At 40.0% G+C, this 20,933-nt stretch overlaps 3 protein-coding genes across 6 annotated transcripts; 1 reads left to right on the top strand and 2 right to left on the bottom strand.

The window, feature by feature from the left end:
* Positions 1–504: 504 nt before the first annotated feature.
* Nplp1 (Neuropeptide-like precursor 1) lies at positions 505–7,431 on the bottom strand. 2 transcript variants are annotated; one of them, XM_065302513.1, is made up of 4 exons: positions 7,174–7,431; positions 2,781–3,696; positions 2,269–2,452; positions 505–1,607 (listed from the first exon to the last, which is right to left on the bottom strand). In XM_065302513.1, exons 1-4 carry the CDS (start codon positions 7,225–7,227, stop codon positions 1,406–1,408), a joined length of 1,356 nt encoding a protein of 451 aa, XP_065158585.1. In that variant the 5' UTR covers positions 7,228–7,431; the 3' UTR covers positions 505–1,405. The 2 variants fall into 2 exon arrangements, with proteins under 2 accessions (XP_065158585.1, XP_065158594.1); XM_065302522.1 differs by lacking the exon at positions 2,269–2,452 and having other exon boundaries at positions 1,410–1,607.
* A 4,966-nt stretch (positions 7,432–12,397) lies between these two features.
* On the top strand, positions 12,398–18,068 carry LOC135801688 (uncharacterized). 3 transcript variants are annotated; one of them, XM_065315368.1, is made up of 6 exons: positions 12,398–12,893; positions 16,183–16,437; positions 16,581–16,823; positions 16,883–17,172; positions 17,256–17,562; positions 17,665–18,068. In XM_065315368.1, the coding sequence occupies exons 2-6, from the start codon at positions 16,194–16,196 to the stop codon at positions 17,796–17,798; spliced, it is 1,218 nt and encodes a 405-aa protein (XP_065171440.1). In that variant the 5' UTR covers positions 12,398–12,893; positions 16,183–16,193; the 3' UTR covers positions 17,799–18,068. The 3 variants fall into 3 exon arrangements, with proteins under 3 accessions (XP_065171440.1, XP_065171368.1, XP_065171293.1); XM_065315296.1 differs by lacking the exon at positions 12,398–12,893 and adding an exon at positions 14,598–16,083 and having other exon boundaries at positions 17,668–18,068; XM_065315221.1 differs by lacking the exon at positions 12,398–12,893 and adding an exon at positions 15,411–16,083.
* On the bottom strand, positions 17,858–20,390 carry wls (Wnt ligand secretion mediator). The gene has a single exon (XM_065315102.1). The coding sequence runs from the start codon at positions 20,233–20,235 to the stop codon at positions 18,604–18,606; it is 1,632 nt and encodes a 543-aa protein (XP_065171174.1). The 5' UTR covers positions 20,236–20,390; the 3' UTR covers positions 17,858–18,603.
* Positions 20,391–20,933: the final 543 nt, after the last annotated feature.

Raw genomic sequence — 20,933 nt, 5'->3', positions numbered from 1 at the left:
AGTTATATCACACCTTCGCAAATCGTACAATACCGTACAACTATTACCGACTTCTAGGAACACTGATCGAATAAAAAATGTCCGAAATTATATTTGTTTTTGTTAAAACTTGCCGTTTTTTGTTAGTTACGTGATGTGATGCTTTTGAGATTTTTCTAAGTTTTTCTGATATTGTGTCCTTGAAGCATTGTTAGTTATTGGAGGTATCACAACACGTAAAAACAACAAAAAATGAAAATTTGCAATTGATTGGCACTGCGTTGAATAATTTTTATTGCTGGGAAATATTCCGGATCCTGAATTTATGATGTGGGATTTTCTTGCGTTGGTTTTGCTATCACGTCAACTGTGCAACCTACCAATCCCTTTAAGTCGTCTAACTTGCTGAACCTTGAACGCTGAGTGGCGAGGTAGGTAAGTATGATATAAATAAGTCAGTTCTGCACTCCTTACGACATCTATTTGGAGCCAGGTCAACTAGGCTAGAAATAACAACAACTATGATGTTCTTACACTTTTCTATATTTCTTGCAGTTTACTCGATTTATTTTCACACTTGATTTGACATATCGATATAGTTTGGTTTGACACTAATTATTACAACTACATAGGTAATACTATAGCATAGTATTAATTAGATATAACTATATTTAAGTGTATATATTATGATATAGATTTCTTTTTCTTCAAATATATGTATAAATAAATATGAATAAATATTTTCTTTATTGTCACGAGTTTCGAACGTAGTACATTTATATTATTGTCCGCAGATTTACCTTTTTGAAGTATTTTTTTGTATTGTCTTATACAGCATTAAAATGTAGATGCTTCTTATTGTCATCAAAATAGTATATAGTTCCAGCCTTTAAATGAGCAATCAAATAACGTACGCCGACGTTTTTTCTTTTTAAATAAAGGATACCGATCAAATCAAATCACAGAATTGTAATGCCAAGTACGAACAATGCGGCGATATCCAACGAAAGCGATTATAAAATAAAACACGCAAAAATATACCAATTGGCCTCGATTATATGTAATGTACTGACACTCGTTCCGATTTAAAGTGATTTAAAGTCAAACCCCAAATTACTCGCAAGTAGTTATTTAGTTAAGTACCTTACGCATTACGATTATGTCTTTGATGTGATATTCTTGATTGATTTTCGATAACAACATGCCAGGTCTATCTTGATATTTGCTTCTGATATGCTCCCATAACAAAATCCAGGTGTAGATATGTCCACATCGCAACTGTTTGATATTTTTGCAGGTGTGATATTGTTTAAACCGATATGTAGTGCAGAAGAATGATTTAAGTAATCAATGAAATCATCAACCGGATACTGGTAGAAATCAAAAAGATATCATTGATGTTAGTTAGGTTGTTTTGATTTTAAGTTTAGTGTTGCCGCTGCTGTTGCAGGAGCTTATCCACGAGCAGCGCCTTGTCGACAAGCGGCTGGACGAAGAAGCGCTTCTCGTTCTCGGCGAGGTAGCCGTCCTCGTCGTCGACGCGCCCCGCCCGATGCCGTTTGGGGATTACTCGTAGTTGATCTTCGGCGAGGGCGTAGTCTTCGACTTGCCCATCTGCGGCAGGCGACCTGCGGACAGAGCGAAAGTAAACGACCCCGCGTGGCGACGCCGGAAATACAGAGATTTTATAGAGCGACACATCCATCGGCCCGCAGGATCATATCAGATTTGCGAAAATTGTGAAAAAATGAAAGCTGCTATCTATCAAGGGAGACGTATTTACACTGATGGAAGGAAGTGCGTATATATAGATTATTTAGCGAATTAAGTAAAGGAAGACAACAAGTATGCATACATTTTACAGCCCTTTGGTTATAACTTGGAATAGTTGACCATAAAGAATGAATGTGTTATTAGCCGTGTTATATAAGGTAAAACAAACATTCAACATCAACATCCATGCCTGATCTAAAGTAATGCAGAGTTGTTCCATTTGACGTTATGTGTGAAAATTGCAATAATGTTATATTGAATTGAAGTTCAGTTGGTGGAAACTTTAAGATTTCCTTGGATCAACAAAACTGCCATTTTCTTTTTTCATCACATGACTAGAACAACTCTATTCTAGAAAGTATTGGTGTTGTTGGCGAGGGTGGTAATTCTGTGCTGAGCTAGTTCAGTATGTGGTGTGCGCTACATCGGTATTACCTCTACACATCGAATAAGTGAAACAAATGTATAATAAACAGCAAATATAACGTCTAAAGAAAACGTTTAAGAATGTAAAACCTGCAATCGCAATCGGCATCATTCACCGAACGCCCGGACCGACTGAATCGACGGATTTGGCGGAACGCCGGCAGCCACCCCAGGCGGGCCAGCGAACCTATGTGCCGTTTGTCAATCCTCGACACATACGAGTACGAGCGCGCCGAAGACTGCGGCCTGAACCAACCGCTCTTCGCCACTGAGCCTGATGTGGTGGTGACGCGCGTTCGCATACAAAAATAAATTCAATTCAATTCGTACATGAGTAACAAACGCTACGAGCACGTCCAAGTTCAAATTCAAATCAAAAGCTGCGTTGGTAGGTACAAAAAGGCAAAATTCTCGTGTTGAAACGGAATCAGTGGTGAATGGTGAGTGTTCAAGCTCAGTGTTCAATTCAAAACAGCCTCATACTCAGTCTCATTCGTGGTGAACTTTAATGTGGTGCTTGGACTAGTGCGCTCTCGGCAATTGTACAAAAGGGAGTGACGTGTGGGAGAAGTAAGAAAATAAGACCAAGACTGGACACTCACCGAGGAAGCGCTTATCCGGAGGATATTCGCCTGTGAGCGCTTTCATCAGCTCCTCGTAATCCCTGACGTTCTGGTTTTGATAGACGGGCACGGCGTACTCATCGCTGTAGTAGTCGATGTCGCGCTTTGCTCTCGCACCCTCCGCAGCTCCAACAGATCGCTTGAAGGGCGGCTTATAGCCGTTCGCCTTTGCCGATCCCACATTACGCTTCTCCATGGTGTTTATGCGGTCGTCTTGTTTACCCAGTGGCATTGGGTCATCCATGTCGTACGAACGATCGTTAGGTCCATGGATCTTATCTTGCCGCAGCAATGCAGCAACATTGCGCTTGCCATGCATGTACCCATCACGCGCCAATGCTGCCAGATTTCGTTTACCTTCTATTAGACGAGAGTTTTTCATGACAGCTCCTAAGTAGCGCTTCCCATACGCCGGCAGACTGTAAGACCTTGCTAGACTACCCAAGTTACGCTTCTCGTACAGATCATCAATGAGTTCTTGCAAGTCACGCTTACTGTGCAGCTCACCATTACGCGCCAATGAAGCTATACCACGTTTATCTTCATGCTGGAAGTTTGGTAATTGTCCACTACGTGCTAGACTCGCCAGACTGCGTTTATCTTGTTCTTCCTCCTGCTCTTGCTCCTGACTATCGGGCAGGGTGCGGATATACCCGCCCTTTGCCAGAGCTGCAAGATTCCGTTTAGTAGGCATGTTGTCCCATCGTGCGAGTGACCCGATAGAGCGCTTATACCCGAGCAGATCGTCCTCTAGATCCTCGCGCTGTAGCGCATCGTACAGGCGACGCACAATGTCTCGGCGGAGGACCCGCGCATGGATCGACGACTCACTCTCGGGCGAAAAGATTTTCTCCAGGACGTTGCTGATCTCCTCATCCGATTGTGCATATGTTTGCTGTAACAAGCATTTCAAAACATAAAACTAAAAACTTTAAGGAACTTTTTTCTTTGTTGAGCTGGCTGAGAACAAAGAAAAGCAAAACAATGCGCACACACTAAGCTGTCTACTTAAATATGGAGGATCATACGTGCCATTTCGCCAGGATGGAATTCTAAAGCGTATTAAACTTTCCAGAACAGAATAATGCAAATAATCAACTAGGACGAACGCCCCGAGTCCGAAAAGTTTTCCCTTTGCATTGATAAGTATACATTTCCCAGCGAGGCTCCGCGCAGCTTTGATATTATTTCAATATCACCCTTAAACAGCCCGCGGCGAATACGAGTGACTTCGTTGTGTCCACAATTGCTTTCTACATCTTCAAAGCCGGCACTTTTATGCTGCGGAAGTTCACATCTAAGAGGATCAACTTAGAGGAAACTCGCGAAAAGATTTGCAAGCCTTCAACGTCCATGAAAGGTAATCCTCGAATGAACACACAGCTCGGCCGGTTTTGTCAGCCTTGGGCTTTGCTGGAATCCATAGAATTCCAAGGAAGGACATTGATTCACTGATGGGCATCATTTAATTAGTCATAACCATAATCAAGTTTTTGCTTTATTGCCGAGAATTCTCGTAAAATGACAGGGGCGTAGGTTTAGACTTTTATGCGTGTTGCAATTCGTTGTAATAAAGTTCCGGATGCGGTATTAACCTTCCGCCGTTCTCTACACTCCGTACGAATATCATAACTCAACCGCCTTTGGCATTAGTGAAAATTCCTCCTACGTCCTTAAACCTTCTCGGAATAAAACGAGTAGGAATTTCAACGAAAGCCGCGCCCAATTCACTTTCAAGGGTAAACACCGTTTCTTTTAATGCATACCCCAGTGGCACCGGGCAATTTTTTTACTGTAATCATGATGCGATCATGTCATCGTAAAAACGTGCGATGTGAACTTCTTGCCACCGTCAGCACGCTCCGGCGTTATTAAAACGCGTGCCGTCCCACAAGTTCTAAAATGCGGGGCGGCGGCAATTAAATCCCGCTCGGCGCCGCCCAGCAATAACGTAATTAAAACGCTCGACATTGTGATGTCGCATAATGAATGCCTGCATGTGCTTGCCTTTTCCCTTCGGGGAGAGTTCACAGTAAAATTACGGTGTTTACGCGAAGCGTCAGCAAGGACTAAGCGCGTGCACTCGCAGGAATATTGCTGTCTCCCGAAATGGGCAGCTTGCATACCTATATGCAATCAAGCCTCACACTATAGCTTTGGAAAACAATGTGCTGGAATTCTGTACACGTTAATGACTTGTTTTAGCAGCACATTGGCAAACTCTCAGCATCGGGGGCGGGTGATCGTGAATACCGTTATCGTGCGAGGGTTATTACACAAATGTGCGTCATAGATGTCTTTGTTCCGATATTACGATAGTAGGCACGATCAGGGTATTGAATTTTCATAACTGGCGGTTTTCGCTTGACGCGCTTCCCTTTGTCGTGTTGCCACGACGGAAATGACTTCGCGTGCAACATTGTAGGACGTTATGCAAACAGTTTTCTAAATGTTTTACAGGACAAACCACTGGAGGTTGAAATATGTTTTCAAGTTTCTATCAATATTTACTTAATGGAAAATATTTGTTCGACATCAAGGTAAAAAAGAATTTATTGTTGTGGCAGTGAAGTCCTGTGGTGCACTCATAAAAAATGTACAATATTTACTTTCCTGCTGGCCTATTTAATTCTCAAATAAACAATAAATTGAAAGGGGCATTCGCTCCAAAAACACTAAACCTAATTTTGAAATAGAATTTTGTGTTAGTGACTTCTCTTTGAACAGGTCGCATACGTTGAATTATAAGCCTGCAATACGCGTAAACTAGCAAATATCCAATAAATTTTTTCAGGCAAATGACGAATTGTTAAGGTTAATCATAGCGCGTTCGAACGCGGTCTAGAATTAGCTTTGTTTCATATTCTTGTGCATTATAAACGGAATCAACAAGTAACAACTCGTTTTCTAATGTATAATCGTTAAACGTTAGACAATAATATTTCTAATTAAAATATGCCTATAAAATATTATATAAACACGATTCGAGCATGATTGACCATTCTTCGCGGCGCGTTAAAAGTTAATTTATTCTGTAATTAATTAAGTTTCATTATGCATCCTTTCGCTTATTAAAATTTTGCGACTACAGCGACGACGGCGACAGGCCGCGCGGCTCCCCGAAACTGGAAAGAATGGAAAGAACACAGCACCGACACGTACCGGCGCCTGTGAGTTATCCTTGTAAAAATAAAACGAGCTAAATGCGAAAACTGTAGAGAGTGAAGAACAAAGAACAAACAAACTGCTTGCGACGCGACTGCCATTTAGTCACTTACCCGGCCGGAATTAGTACTTCTCCGGACGGCAGAAATTTATTCACAAAATTAATTTAGCGCTTCAAATGCGCATTAGCATTAGAGGTATTGCTCTTACATTTTTTGTTCTTTTTCACTCTGTCATTCGAAACGTATAAAATGATGAAGTACCAACCAATGTTTAAATTTGTAAAAACCAACAAGGTAAGAAATATAGGATGAAAATTTTAATTAAAAAGAATTGTCCCCGTTGTGAAAGTCGCGCTTAAGTGGCGCTTGCATCTGGGCTCGCAAGCGAATAGAGAGCTCTGCACAATACGAATTTAATTAACCACCGTGTTGTGCATTCCATTCCAAAACACGATCGCGATTTAGCTTATTATCGGTGGGCCGACGTACACGTAATGTCGTAATGATACTCGCAGTGGAGAAACACAGCAGAAGAAATAGGGAAGTTGAGCTTATTGTGATTAAAATTTAATTAACGAAGAGTGCGGCTTGTGCGAATCTCAAGAGATTCGGCTCCGAACGTAATGATCGCACAATTTTCTCTGCATGCATGACTATGATTTGATTTTGATTTGCAAAGGCAAACAAACATGATCCATAGCAAACGCTGGAAAGCTTCTTGTGGACAGCATATCTGCGTTGGAATACCATAGCCCGTGGAAAACCCAAACAATTACCCACTATCAAAAAGAGACAGTGCGTATTTAGAACTCAAAATACGCATGATTTCCAAGTGGCGGTCAAAGTTAATTAGCAAGCGATTGCGTCGCGCCACTATTAACCGGCTGCATTTTAAATTGCAATAACAATTAACGTGAGCAAATTAACTGCGTGAGCGTTGCCCGCGCGCGAAGTTTCGATTTGCAATCCCATTACGTGCACTCCATTTGGATAATTAAAAGCACACTCTTGAGCGGCGTCTTTGGCCGAAATGCATTTGCATACTAATTACGAGAGACGAGACACGGCGCATCGCGCGCATGTCGCACATGCCCGTCTCATAGCATACAAAAAAACAACAACTAAACAACAGAACAACAACAACAACGACCGGGGCCAATTAAAAGCGCGCCGCGCGTCGGAAAAGCGCGACGCCGCCAACTTACCGCAATGCCACAGCACAATGCCAATACCACGACGCTGATTTTCAATATTCCCATGCCGAGCGGCGAATGTGACTTCGGCGGTCGTTGGCGGCGGAGGTGTTTACCCTGCCGATCACGAAAACACCTAACGCACCGTGCACTGCGGTTGTGGGTATGTGAGTGAACTGCACCTCTTGCACCTCTTCAACAAGTTATCAGCGGCGGTACGATCGTGGCGGCGAACTGCGAGAGCTGCGGACGATCTCCGGTGGCGGAAGCGGTGCGTGCACTGAGAGCGTCGGGACGCCCGAACGTCGCTTTTATATAGCACGCATCCCCCGTTGGCGGCGCGCCGCCGGCGCTGTAGCGCACGCCCGCGCGATGACGCGGCACATTTCGTCCCCCGTTCTTTTTTTCCTCTTGCTGTCGATGTCGTGTGGACCCTTTTCGAACGTTCCGTGTAAGGGTAGGTCTACTTCTGATGGTTGCGAAACGTAACGTAACGAAGACCACAATTTTCCGTACCTAACGCGAAAAGATTGAATCTAATAGATCTATTAGAAGCCTGCTACGCGTGCACCAGTTGCTCACCAAAGAGAAAATATCGAATAGAAATCACGATAAGATCGTCAGCGTGGAGATGGAGCGGGTTAATAGAGAAATAATGTTGACTTGGCCGAAAACTCGTCATTCCAATGTAAAGGGTGCAAAGGCAGTTCAGAAATAACTTTTCATTACTTTTTTTATGTATTGAAAAAGTGATCAATATTATTGTCTTTAAATATTCATCAATCATGTTGGGATTATATAGGTACCTACAGATAAAATAAAATGATTGGTTTGTTTTATTAGGCTAAAAAACATGATCATAGAGATCAGTTCCTATATAATTGAAAGAAAAAGTTCAGAGTAAAAAATTTGCCCTTATCGGAGATTATCTATTTTGGTGAAATATGTATTAAGTACTGATTCTGGCCAAAATTTGTTAAATAGAAAATGTATTATTTATTCATTAAAATAGAAATTTTAATGGGTCGGTAGGCAAATATCGGTTAATTGGTATTACCCTGATCAGATTACGCATTTAACAATAAACAAGAATTTTTCATCAAAATTATGGTTACTGATTGGGATATAATTTTCAAATAACTGATTCATCATACGAATAGATAATGGAGTTGATAAAAATCTATTGTTAAGTTTTCTCTCCATTTGCTCACACAAATGGCATCAAAATACATGCAAAATTTGGTACACTTATTATTTTTAACTATTAATAAATCATAAACTCTAATGACTTTAATTAATTTATCTGGTAATGCAATTTTAGTATCAAATTTATATAGTTTGTCTATTTCTTTGTAACATTTATAATTCTATTCCTAGACAAGTCCACCCCACATATATTATTTTTTCTGTTATGTTTAAACTCACATTTTTTCCGCAAGTGGGGACATGTCAATTAGAATGATACATACTTCCGAAGTGTCTTGTTAGATAACGCTATAGGCCTTCCGATCATATTGAAAGATTAAAGCAACTCTCGAATGGCGGTTGGCTTAATGATCCACTTATCAAAATGTTAACAAGGTGCAATGGGAATATGCCGATATCGCATACTCGTAAAAACGTCCACTAATCATTGCCATTTCAAACGCAGTAAGTTCTTACTTATAGAGAGCAACTGTAGTGTAATCGCACCGCACATGCACGCACATGTTTGCTCGTGCGGCTCTAATTAGTTTGTCTAGGCACTTATTGGAGTGCAATACGTGTTGTTATCAATATTTGAAATAGTCAACAAATCCTGAGTGCAGTGCCACGTGCGTGCGCGGGCGCTTCCGCTATTGCTACCGCCACTACGATTTGCGAGAGTGCGCGTTTCTTTAATTAAAATATTTTCGATTATAATTAGCTTTTTTAATAGTACTGGCATTTGCGCGGCGAGTTGCGCGATGGCCCACACATATCGGCAGCGTGCTAGTACTCGCATAAAAAGCAAAACAATATTAACTGCGCTATCGGCGGTGAATAAATCGACTATTGTGTAGAATTTCAATAAGGATTGTCTGTAACGACGGGCCATGGTCGGCCGGCCGGCGGCTTGTTTTGTACGATTCGAGAATTTTTTCCGCGCGCCGCCGCCGCATGCACGGTGCCGTGCCGTGCTTGGTGCCGGCCGTTTTGCTTCGATTCACTCCTTGCACTGGCGTTTAATGCGCACTTGTAATGTATAATGTATAAAAGGTGTAATCGTCAGAAAATATCAACAGGTTTAGAAGCAATTCTCCTTCGTCCTCTATGAACTTTTGAATGATTTGGCGAGCAATTTCAATCAAAAATTCAAAAGAGAATTTCTATTTAAAACACGTCGTAATGAACCATTTTGTACATATGGTATACGGTTAAAATTAGCCACAACAAACTCTAATGTACCCCCTTAAAATAATAAGTTTTGTGTTTTCATGCATATAAACTGTTTTATTATCTTACTATTTCTTTCATTGCCGTCATTTTCTGGTAACGATTATGTTCTATTTCCATCTATTATTTTTTTATGTGCTATGTTAATGTTAATGTTACGTACCTATAGTAGCTGTTAAGTCGCATTCTACATTTAATTCCATTTAAATAGCAGTTATGAGTATGATTATCTGTTCCTACTATGAATCAATGGAGTGCCGCTATTGGTTAAGCCAAACTCGGGTAATATTGTTTTTAGAATGGAATATTAAGTGTGTAACATGGCAGTGTTGTGTTTTTTGCATGAGTCGTGTACACTTTTGGCGCACTTTTGCATGTAAGAATTTTAATAGTTTTTATTTAATGGGTTGTAAAAATATTTATTGAATTGTGATGAATAGTTGTTGTTGTTATTGAAGCAATCTTTTATTTAATTTCTGGTAAAAAAACAAACGCTTCGACAGCACACATACTGAACAATTATCAACATTTATGGAATATTGGTATTTGAACGGCAGAATTACACACACATGTAATGCTATCAATGTTCCAGGTTTTATAATCTTATTTTATATATTTTATATGCTAACTTAATAAATACTATAAATGGAAGTACCTAAGTGTAAGTGATTGCACTTTTAAAATGCCATTACTTTTGCTATTATTATATTTAATTAGATCTAGTAGGTAGTAATTGTCAGTTACAAAACAGAACCGTTTGTTCACAAGACAAAGAATATAATACTGCATTGCCAAATTCGTCAAGCTATCGAAAAGAAAATGAAATTGAATTATCAATGCAAATTTGAATATGTTTTGCAGACACTCCAAACAAGAAGCAAAAGAATATATAGAAACACTGTGCAAATCAAAATTTAAATCAGGATCTGATACTGATGCTTTCAGAATTTTTAGAACAGAACAGCGGACCCTAAGTAAAGGGTAAGTTATTACAATCGACTATTTTCCATAAATTTTCCAGTTTGCAAAGAGCACTTATAGGTATATTAATAATAATCAATAGAAACTGTATAACCTACTATTCATTGGAATTCAAATATGTGTACGTCTGTTGCACTATAAAATCTGAGTAGTTAAAAATGTCAAATATTTATTTCAAAAGTTTGGGTAAAAAATTTAACATTGATGAAAAAAATTCGAGAAAGGAAAGAATCGAGACTAAGTGAATATGTGAACAAAATAAAAAACTAAACAAAAATAATTTCTAAAATGAGATTATGAAGATGCCCTCAGGGTGAAACATGTTAACTCAACATTTAAAATTGTAAAATCCAATAAAATCTCATAAAATTTTATAAATAAATATTTCAAAATAAAATGAGATAGGTGTATACTTTGAATGGTTAAAAGTTGTATGTACTCATCGTCATAGATATTACACACTGCTTTTTATTGTCAATCATTGCAATTCGTATCGGTTAATAACTATTTTTATTGTATTATTTACTTGTGAAAACTATACGAGCCATAATTGCCGCACCTGTGGAAACCATATGACTATCAACATTATTTTAGCAAAACCAGTTTTTTGCATAAGTTTGAAAATCGTTAATTTTTATTTTAGGTAAATTCACAACCTAAATGTGTTGTGACAGCAATTAAATTTGCGATTAATATAACAGAAATGCAATCATCTTAGTATATAGCCAAATTTGACTACAATACAAATATTCTTTTTCAACAGTCAACAATTATTTTCAGAATTTATAAATGGATTTTAACTGCGAGAATTTTTAGTCTATTTGCACTGAGTAAAAATTCTCTCAGAATCCATTTATAAGTTAAAAATGTTGCACAAAATTATCACCACAACCCAAGTATTCTTATTTTCAAAATGTCCAATTTTAGTTTTCTGTACATATACAAGATGTAGAGTCATATGTCTTTATTGGATGTATATTATAACTGTTCGGTTTGGACGCCGACTAGTCAGAACAGGTCGATCATTATTATTGACGATATTTGGAAGACTTTTAGTATTTACCCGTACAAATGTACACACAGTTTAATATACTATCAGTTTCATATATATTGAGAATGACAATCGGCAATATTATTTATAATATTTGTTTGCTTTTTTATACACCGGCAACCATAACAACATTTATTGAAGAAGTTATATAATTAATTAAAGCACTGTCTTTCCTTATTTCCTTTCTTTCTTCGTTGGCTCAAACTAAAATAAAATTAATCTTAGTAATATTTTTTTGTAAATATTAGAACAGACCAAATCTGTCCTGTCGGTTGATAGGAAGTATGTTTTGAACAATTAATAATTATACAGTTGATAAAAATGTTGTCATTTTGAACATTATAAATTTAAAGATACAGAAATCTACGTCCTATCAAAAATCGGCACATCACATATTGTAACAAAATGCGATTGGCTATGCATATAATATATCTACTTAAAATTGGAATGTATGAAAGAAAGATTGCAGCGTGGTAACGCGCATTTCTGCAATTGTCCTAATGGCCCAGGTAAGCCGGTGCGCGCGCACGTAAGAAGAAATGCATAATATTGTTATTAACGGCATATGGCGAATCGTAAATAACATTTAAAAAGAAAACAATTTGAAATTTAAAATGCCTGCGTCGATCGCATACAGTTCTGCGCGGCGTGCTTTACGCGCCTCTTTTACGATGCATAGTGGATTGATTTCAAGGCTGCACGTGTATAGCACCGGCTCTGCGATGGTGTGCGTCCGCAGCGCGCGGAATAAAAAAAACTGCACCAGCGCGCGTTTCATTAAGGCGCGATATCTCGGCGACGCGAGCTGTTTTGTTTTTATATTCCACGCCACGTTTTATTGTGCGATACAGAGACGGCGTTGGCGTGTAGCGCTCAGCCGTCTGAGCGGGTAGATTTCGGTAAACATATTTATAGTTGCTATTTGTTTATGATAAACGCATGTGCGCTAATTCGCCGACCGGAATTGCGAGCGCTCCTCCACTCCAGCGTACCCAGTCGAGTTGCGTCTTTCACACGCAGCACACGGAAGAAACACATAATTCAGTCAAATACTGAGAAATAAATATAATATATTCATCAAATAAACGAATTTGTTTGATGTGGGAAAAGTGCGCGAATTGGTAGACTGTCGCGTCATCGTCATCGTGCGATAATAGTGTGCAACTAGTATGGAACTGGTATTAAAGTATTAAAACGACTGAGCTAACTGCACGTTATGTACAGAGGAGAGACGCGCATTGGGATGAAGAATTAACGAGTAGATAAGCGAGTCAGACACACGATCGTAAGTAACAAATAGTTAGTTATTACAAATAGTGCAATGGGCGGAATATGTTTACCTATGTGCTGCATAAACAGCGTACTCAGCGGTTTGTTGTAATTCGCGCGTGATTACTACACCAACACACGGATATTAAATGCAAATTGGCATTCAACATTCGGGAATTCAATTTCCGTAAAAGGGCTTTTGATTTATACTTTGTGCGATGATTAATTGCTGTGATGGATTGCCCAGTGCCAATCACCATCTGCAATACCAGTTAAAAATTAATTTTTTTTATTCACTGGATTCCAATTACAAAAGTAGTAGGTAATATTGATTTTTGAATTTTTGGAATTTAGATTTAGATAATGGATTAGTTATGTTATATTTTAATACTTTGAATACTTTAATGTGAGTGCAGACATGCACAACCAATATGAGAGTACAAATATTACAGATCCAGCAAAATTTTACAATTGTTGGAAACATGGAAACCAGTTGTAAGCAACTGGAAAAAGTTTCAGGAGGTGATTGTAACAGTTTACTGTTTTTCTTTTGTATAATACGCTATTCATCGGAATCATAAGCAGGTGCAACACGCTTTTTCAATACTTATAATTCCGATTCTCTACAACATCCAACTGTCGAATGTAAAAAATATTATTTTATTTAACTACTCCAGGAAGTTGTAAGTAAAAACAAAATAACATCCGTGTGTACCTATGTATTTATTTGGTCATTGGCGTCACCAATTTGCGCTGGCAGACAGGCGATTATTCAATTGTTGTGTTCGTGTAGTCAGCCACCCATATATCCTCGAAACAATAGTTACGAGTACCGCGTAAACGGCGTTCCTACCTCCGTTCTGGCCCCCCACTGCCACCCCCAAAAAATCATGCAAATCGGTGCGTGTATCATTGAGATACGCCAATATTTTATTTTTGAGCTCCGCTGATCTAATTTTACGTCCACGCAAATTAGAAGATAAGTGTCGAATATCTTGCAATATTCGAATGAAACTTTATATAGTCTTAGTTAAACATTCAAAATCGTGATGTGCAGTTCAGATTACATTAATGTTTTGAAGAAATATTTTTTGTTTTTTTCACAATAGTGCAATTGTGGGCAATGGGAGTCATGCGACTCCCAATGGACGTTTTTGTCTTTAGTCCGCTCTAAATGGCCTATAAAAAGCAATGTGACTTATTTTTCAATAGCCTTCATGCAGAATAGCCATACTGCAGGAAAGTAACAAAACTTATGATTCCTATATTGGCACTGATGACTTATGCCAGGGCGATGGATGAAAATTTGGAAAACTGATGTCTAATGTGCAACGATTTAAAAAAAAACAACAATTAAATGTGGTTCATAGCACTTCATTTGGGCTATGGGCTCATGTGAAATGCACTGGGTGGGACTTTGCGGAATATTATGTTTGCGATATCTGCTAGATTTCGTTTGATTCCGATTGTCCCCAGGGTGACCACCATTACCCGCATGTCGGTGTAATGGGAGTCAAATCTGTTTTTTTTTTAAACTTTAATAATTTCAAAAATTGATTGTCAAAGTGACTGAAAATTATTTCAAATAATAGGTATTTAAGTAAACAATGCTTATAAGCGATTGCAATAAGTATTTTGTTTATAATTTAAATTATATTTGAGTTCTCCCTTAAGTGACCCCCATTACCCTCTTTTACCCTACAGTTTTCAATCGCCACAGAACTGATCGACGAATCGTATTATTAATCCTCCTGGCGCTGACACCCCGACCGCCACTTGGCAAACAACAGCCGATACTGCATCAACTTGAAACCGAATTATCACAACGCGAATCGATTGCTCGTATTGCTGGAGGCAACGACATCGACATCGCAATCATGAGGCGGCATGCGGCCATTGAAGCGTGCGAGGAATTGCTGGATAAACCCGAGACGCTCGAAAACGAACGTCGATTGACAATCTTCGGGACCAGCGGCGGGCGCCGCCCCGGGACGTGTTAAATTCGTCCACGGGCTTTATTTATATGTGTAAGCTGTCAGTACGTGATTCCCGTCGTGGTGGCTCCTCTTTCAGTTTGGGCTATCCGAGCCTGAATAATCACTTCCACATCTGCAGGCACGGAACATACAGATCGCACAAATAGGAAATATGAAAATGGATTTTCCGCGTATACACTTGGACTCCAGTTTCAGCGACGAGTTAAATGTTCGAATTCGTTGCTTGTCACTTGCAGTCCTTGCATGTAGCTGCAAGGGTGGGCGATTCCTATCAACAATCTAACTTTGGATTGTGATTTCCGGAAGCAAGCAACATAATTTTGCTGCAATTTTTTCACGTTGGTCAGACTCTACCTACTCTCTGGATGGGCGAAATGATGCGTGAAATTGTCGGAATTCATTTTTCCTTACACTCCACTTTCCACAATCGAGGAAATCGATACTGGCCGCCTTCGACTGTCCATTTCTTTGATCGACTATTTCCATTTCCAGAGACTGTTACTTTGCTACATTTTTCGCATGTTGAACTGTTGGGTTTAGCGTTTCTGTTTGATGTCGTGTGGAATTCACGCTTAAATTCAATATAAACGTCGGTCGTATTTCCTCTGTACTGCATCTGCGGCATACCAACGAGCCTCGTCTATTTGCGACATATTTCAAGCTGCTCGTTGCGAATTGCGAGGACGTGCGGCGCCCAAATCGCGATGACCCCACTAAAAGCTGGTTTTCAGCATTTTAGCAGCGATACAGCCAGTTTCAATTCACGAATGCGCCCGCGCCACACGAAAATAGAAAAAGCGAGAATTTTCGGGTCGTTTGTTTTCGCGCCACGACAAAGTGAAAACAAATACGCATAGTTTGGCTTAGTTAATAATAATCGGCGAATGCGATAAAACGGAGAAAACGCGCAGCATGGCATACACAACGTCTCGTGAAAGCACGTTTATCAAATCACGGCGTCGGGTTCATTTCGCGCAATAATTTGTCTGTATTGAGACTCGTCGTTGTCGTTCTCTCTGGTTTTGTTTATTCAACTCCAAATCGCACCAACGCAAGGTGCATATCACATTCACGGGCGTCCGTTGCCCGCCGCGCAGCACATTCTATTATTCCAATTAAACTTGTTTGAATAAGAACTCATTTAATATACAGTTGGATAACACCACATTAAAATGCAAGCGTTGAAACACCGCATCGCAACACATTTACGTAATTTATTCGATTATTGCATTTTTGTGCTTGTCTCGCTGCTCTAAAATGCACAGATAGATTTGTAAGTTTACTTAACGTGAGAGTGTTTGTTCACAGACCCAAACATAATGCCGAACCGTCTGAAGCCGCGCAGAAGCTCCCGAAAATACTCAAGTGATGAATCCGCGGTGGGACAGATGTGTGAGGAGCTGGAGGTGCCGCAAGCTTCCGAAGTAGTCTTCAGGAAGATGTGGCACATACGCCGGTATTCGAAATCAATCGGAAGGAATGATACGATCGATAGTCCAGTCTTTCGTTGTTCGGTTAATGGGCTGACAACCACATGGAACATGGCGATACGCTTCTGGAAAGGTGCCAATGACAAATAGACATTTCAATATGTTTTGCAGCAACAAGCACTTGCGCGTGCGGCGCACATAAATCATTACACGTGGCGCACGCAATGTCTAATTAAACAAATCGAAGTACCGGCTGTTTTAATGCGTTGTTTGTAGGTCCGAATGGGAAAAAAGTGCGCAATCCGGTAGTTGTCTGCTTGAATCTAACAGGATGTGACATTGAGGAGACCGAGCAGGGTCAAGCACGCATTCGCTTTCAGTTTGGTGTGTGGGATGCCAACATCAAACATTGGGAGTGTTGTTCAATCTCTAACGTGGTCTTAAATCTCCAGAACACTCAGGAACTGCTTTCGGTTGGCTATAAAAATCTAGAGATACTCTCTAGGCACATCGATGCTGGTAAGAAGTCGCTTTATATGATATTTGAACTGCAAAATGATGTTATTAAATGTTTCCAGCCAAGGATGTAACGATAATGGTCAAAATACAAATAGTGCAGGCTGAGGAAGAGAGACACAGTCTGAGCCAGGACCTGGCGCGCATTTTCACAAAGACCAATCCAGAGTACATGGACACTATGGTAGAATGTGGCCCAGATTCCGAAATCGCCGTAGTTAGTAAAACTTCAGAGGCCAAAGAGGAGCCGCACATCGAACTGAACAAAATCCACGTCAACAGTCTGATCATCAAAGCGAGGAGTCCGATGCTCGCCGTCATGCTGATGCCACATGCCGACGAAAACAATCAGGTAATGCACCGGCTCAAATTTCCGTGTGGGAAAACAGGCCGGTGCCTGCACAACATGTTTTCACGCAATTTGTTGCTTCGTAGTATTTGAAATTCCGGCTGGACCTCAAGGAAATCAATTACGGCCTGCTCGTTGAGTTGTTCCGCTACATGTACACCGACAAGGTCGACTCAATCGAAGCCCTAGCCAATAAACTACTTCCCCTCTCGGTGAAGTTCTGCATGCCGGGACTGCAGGCGCTATGCGAACGCTCTCTCATGGAGTCCATAACGCCAACCAACGTCGCCAACATCCTTCTGCTGGCCGATCAATGCAAATGCGAGAATTTGCGCAAAGCGGCGTTACACTACTGTGAGGACTCCGAAGCCATCAAAGAAAACGTCGTCGTTGGTGAGTGCTTTAACTATGCTCTAACTGTAACGAGTTGGGCAGCGCCTGCCCTAATTTTCGCTTAATTCGATTACTGTTCGCCGTTTCAATTTTGCTCCTCAGCAGGGAAAAATCTCGCATGGCGAGTGATGGAGATGTTCAACCCGGACCTATTCCTCGAGGCGTGCGAGAGTATCGGAAGTTCATCGAGCAACCTCGACAGCCCATCTACCACAGGCTCGTTTAGCGACTTCTAAGGACACTGCAATTATTACAGGAGACGCCTACACCGGGTCCGCTTACATTAGTCGCAGCATTATGTCACAGATATTTTTAATGTATGAATCGTAATGGCGGTTACATTCTTTTACAATACTTTTACTTCACTATTTTCTACTAAATATTATTGCGATTGCGACACAACGATGAATGCAAAATACAGTTAAATTACGATTATTTTTCAAATACAATTACATGTAAACGGATACATAATAAGCACAATCTTAATAAATTCGTTCGGTTACTTATTTTAATATAACACAATTAATATCAACGTAATCGCCAAAATGTGGGAAGAAAACTTACGTTCATTTAATCACAACATGCATAATACTGGTGTTAGTACGTAAGTACACGTATAAATATTATTAAAAACTAACAAAAACGAAGCATTTCTGTGTTCAATGGCAAAAATTAAAACAGCCGATCATTTTGGACAATGAAAATTGTGTAAAAATATTGGATTTTGTAAATAGTTGTATATCAATGATTTTCTTCTCTTCTCGTTATAAGTACTTTTGATTAATGCTTCCTTACTTTCGTTACAATCAGCCTTTCTAGATTACATTCGAGGGTCTAAAATTTAATAAAAATATCAATAAGTTATTAAAAACTGCCCTAAGTACTTTAAATAGATTTCCTATCAAGATTTGTGCGTCGATAAGTATTAAATATTGCTAAACTATGGACACTGGTTAAATTATGTTTGAAGTAACGCTTATTGTGCCATGAGGATTCGAATACTCGTGTTAAAATGTGATAAAATGGGATGATGTTTACGCTCTAGTCAATAGCTGCCTTGCTGGCAAAGGAAGTCAACGATGATATTTCATTCGCGCTGGTGTCCGATGGCAGTCTGTTGAATTCCACTTCTTCGGCATTTTCGCCACAAATCGGCTCGGACGGCCATTGCTTATGACTCGGTGCGTAGAGGATCAACAATGTCATGATGTAGATGTTCCACATGCCGTATACACCGGTGAAAATTGCCGAAGACAACTCCAGTTGATCAGCATTGTCGTCCCATTTGTGATGTCCTTCGTTGAACTGGCTTAAAATGAAAGAAGCAATGGTTATAGCTGCGCAAACCAGCGTCGCCAACATCAAGAAGTTGAAGCGGTAGATGATTCCTTCATAGTGCAATCGTCTGGCGGAGGACATGTTCGGAAGACTGCTGCGCTTGATGCTAATGTTCTTGAAGACGTTCCACACCATGTAGCAAAGGAAGACAAAGTAGATGCACGCAGAGATGCCGGCCAGAATAATGAACGACAACGCAAGGTTGGTGCCAATCGGTGTTACCCAGATGGTGTAGAAAGGATTGACAAGTTGGACGCCGCGTTCACAAAGGTCAAAAATGAGCAGCGATGTGCAACCGATGGCGATGGCGCTGAGATGTTTCCAATACAGTCGAAGTGTGTTCTTTTCGCCGTTGTCTTGAATCAGCATGTGCTCACCGGCGAACACCAGCCAGAATGACAGCAACATTGCGTAGAATATACCCTGGCGGATATCGCCAAGCAAGAGCATGTAGGGCATCTCAAAGAACAATGTGAGATACTCTAGGGGCATGTCGAGGAATGCCAAAGTACCACCCAGGTACATCAGCATGTACTCAAGCAAAGCCGGCGTGCGCTCGAGAATATGCACGCGATGCCAGAACCAGCACATTAAGCCAACAATCAACGGGAAGAATAAAGCCTTCAAGGATAACCAGACCATAGTAAACCCTCCATTCATATGAATCAAATGGAGAGTTATTTCCCACAACCAACCAAAGTTATTCGTCTTGCCTGTTGCTGATGAGGGCAATCGAAGATTCAACAAGTAATAATCATGATGTAGCGAACCTAGCTCAAACAACGGTACAATCGTACAATTGTACGGGTATCCGTCGTTCTTCTCTGAGCTTAACCCATGGTCCCAGTCACAATCCATCAGCCGCCTCTCAGTTGCATGACTATGATAATGCCACTGGGTGTCGTCTTTGTTACGGTATGCTAACCTGGCGTCGAGTATTAACTCGATGGTATTGTCCATTTTGAAATCCTTACCATGCGCGATCTCCATATGTAATACGCCGACGAGGTTCTGTTGCCAGCGGCTGAAGTCGCGCGTTGCCATACCCATGGGCATCGCCATCACGAAGACGAGGTCTTTGGCGTTGAGCTCGTTCATTACAAAATCCTTGCTGTGCAAATCGACTTTGCGGCAATCTTTGGTGATGAAGCGTGTTGTGTCCGGATTGTCCGGTTGCGGGTCGAGGCATGTCGTCGCCACGATGTGGAACGTTCCAGCCGGCGAGGGTGCGATTAGGCCGCCGATAAGAAAGCAGGCAATTTCGCCGACGAAGAGGGTAGCGACGAGCACCCCCAGCTTACGCCCACTGAGATTTTCGATGATGGTGCCCGGCATTGTGCGCGATACTTTGTTCGCAATCGAGAATAAAACTAACACTGAAACTGTGGCTGTGAGTGCTTACCACGCCATTTGCAAACAATTTCGACTTCTTTAGATGCTGGACGTTGTTAGATTTACCAGCGCCGGTATTTACAGATCAGTGAATCAAACAGTACATATACCGACATCTTACGTGGAAATTTCAAAATATGTATATGAATGTATATACCTTTTTATGACAAACATTATTTTATACCTGCATGATAATTGGTAGTCATTTATAAAACAAAATAATTAATAGGTTGACTATTAGAAATCCATGTGAAATAACAATTTATCTAAAGATTTCCTGTTCCATGCTTAAATTTTGTGTGTGGTTTTATGTTCCGTGCTGTCATCTACATTTAAATTATATTTCGTAGGAAGTACGTATAGAAGAATGCCTATATTACTACATTACTGTTTTAAATTAAAGTATATTAAAAATTATAATATATGAGTCTATATATCTAAATTTAATTTAATAATTTAATAAAAAATTATTTCAATTAATAATACAATAGATATAAAGCATACGCATCATGATTTACAAATTGGTACAGTTCAAATTTGAAAAATTCTGGTGTTATTTATGTCTGTTCACACAAATAAATTTTAAATTACAATGGTTCCGTAATTAAACACCTAAACAATCAAATGTAATAGTCAAAATA

This window comes from Atheta coriaria, unplaced genomic scaffold (assembly GCF_025399875.1).
Source record: "Atheta coriaria isolate IRGN ID8LTWV9N9 unplaced genomic scaffold, Caltech_Dcor_3.1 hic_scaffold_1_pilon, whole genome shotgun sequence".
NCBI lineage: Eukaryota > Metazoa > Arthropoda > Insecta > Coleoptera > Staphylinidae > Dalotia > Dalotia coriaria.
This window is presented reverse-complemented; position numbering and strand designations above follow the sequence as displayed.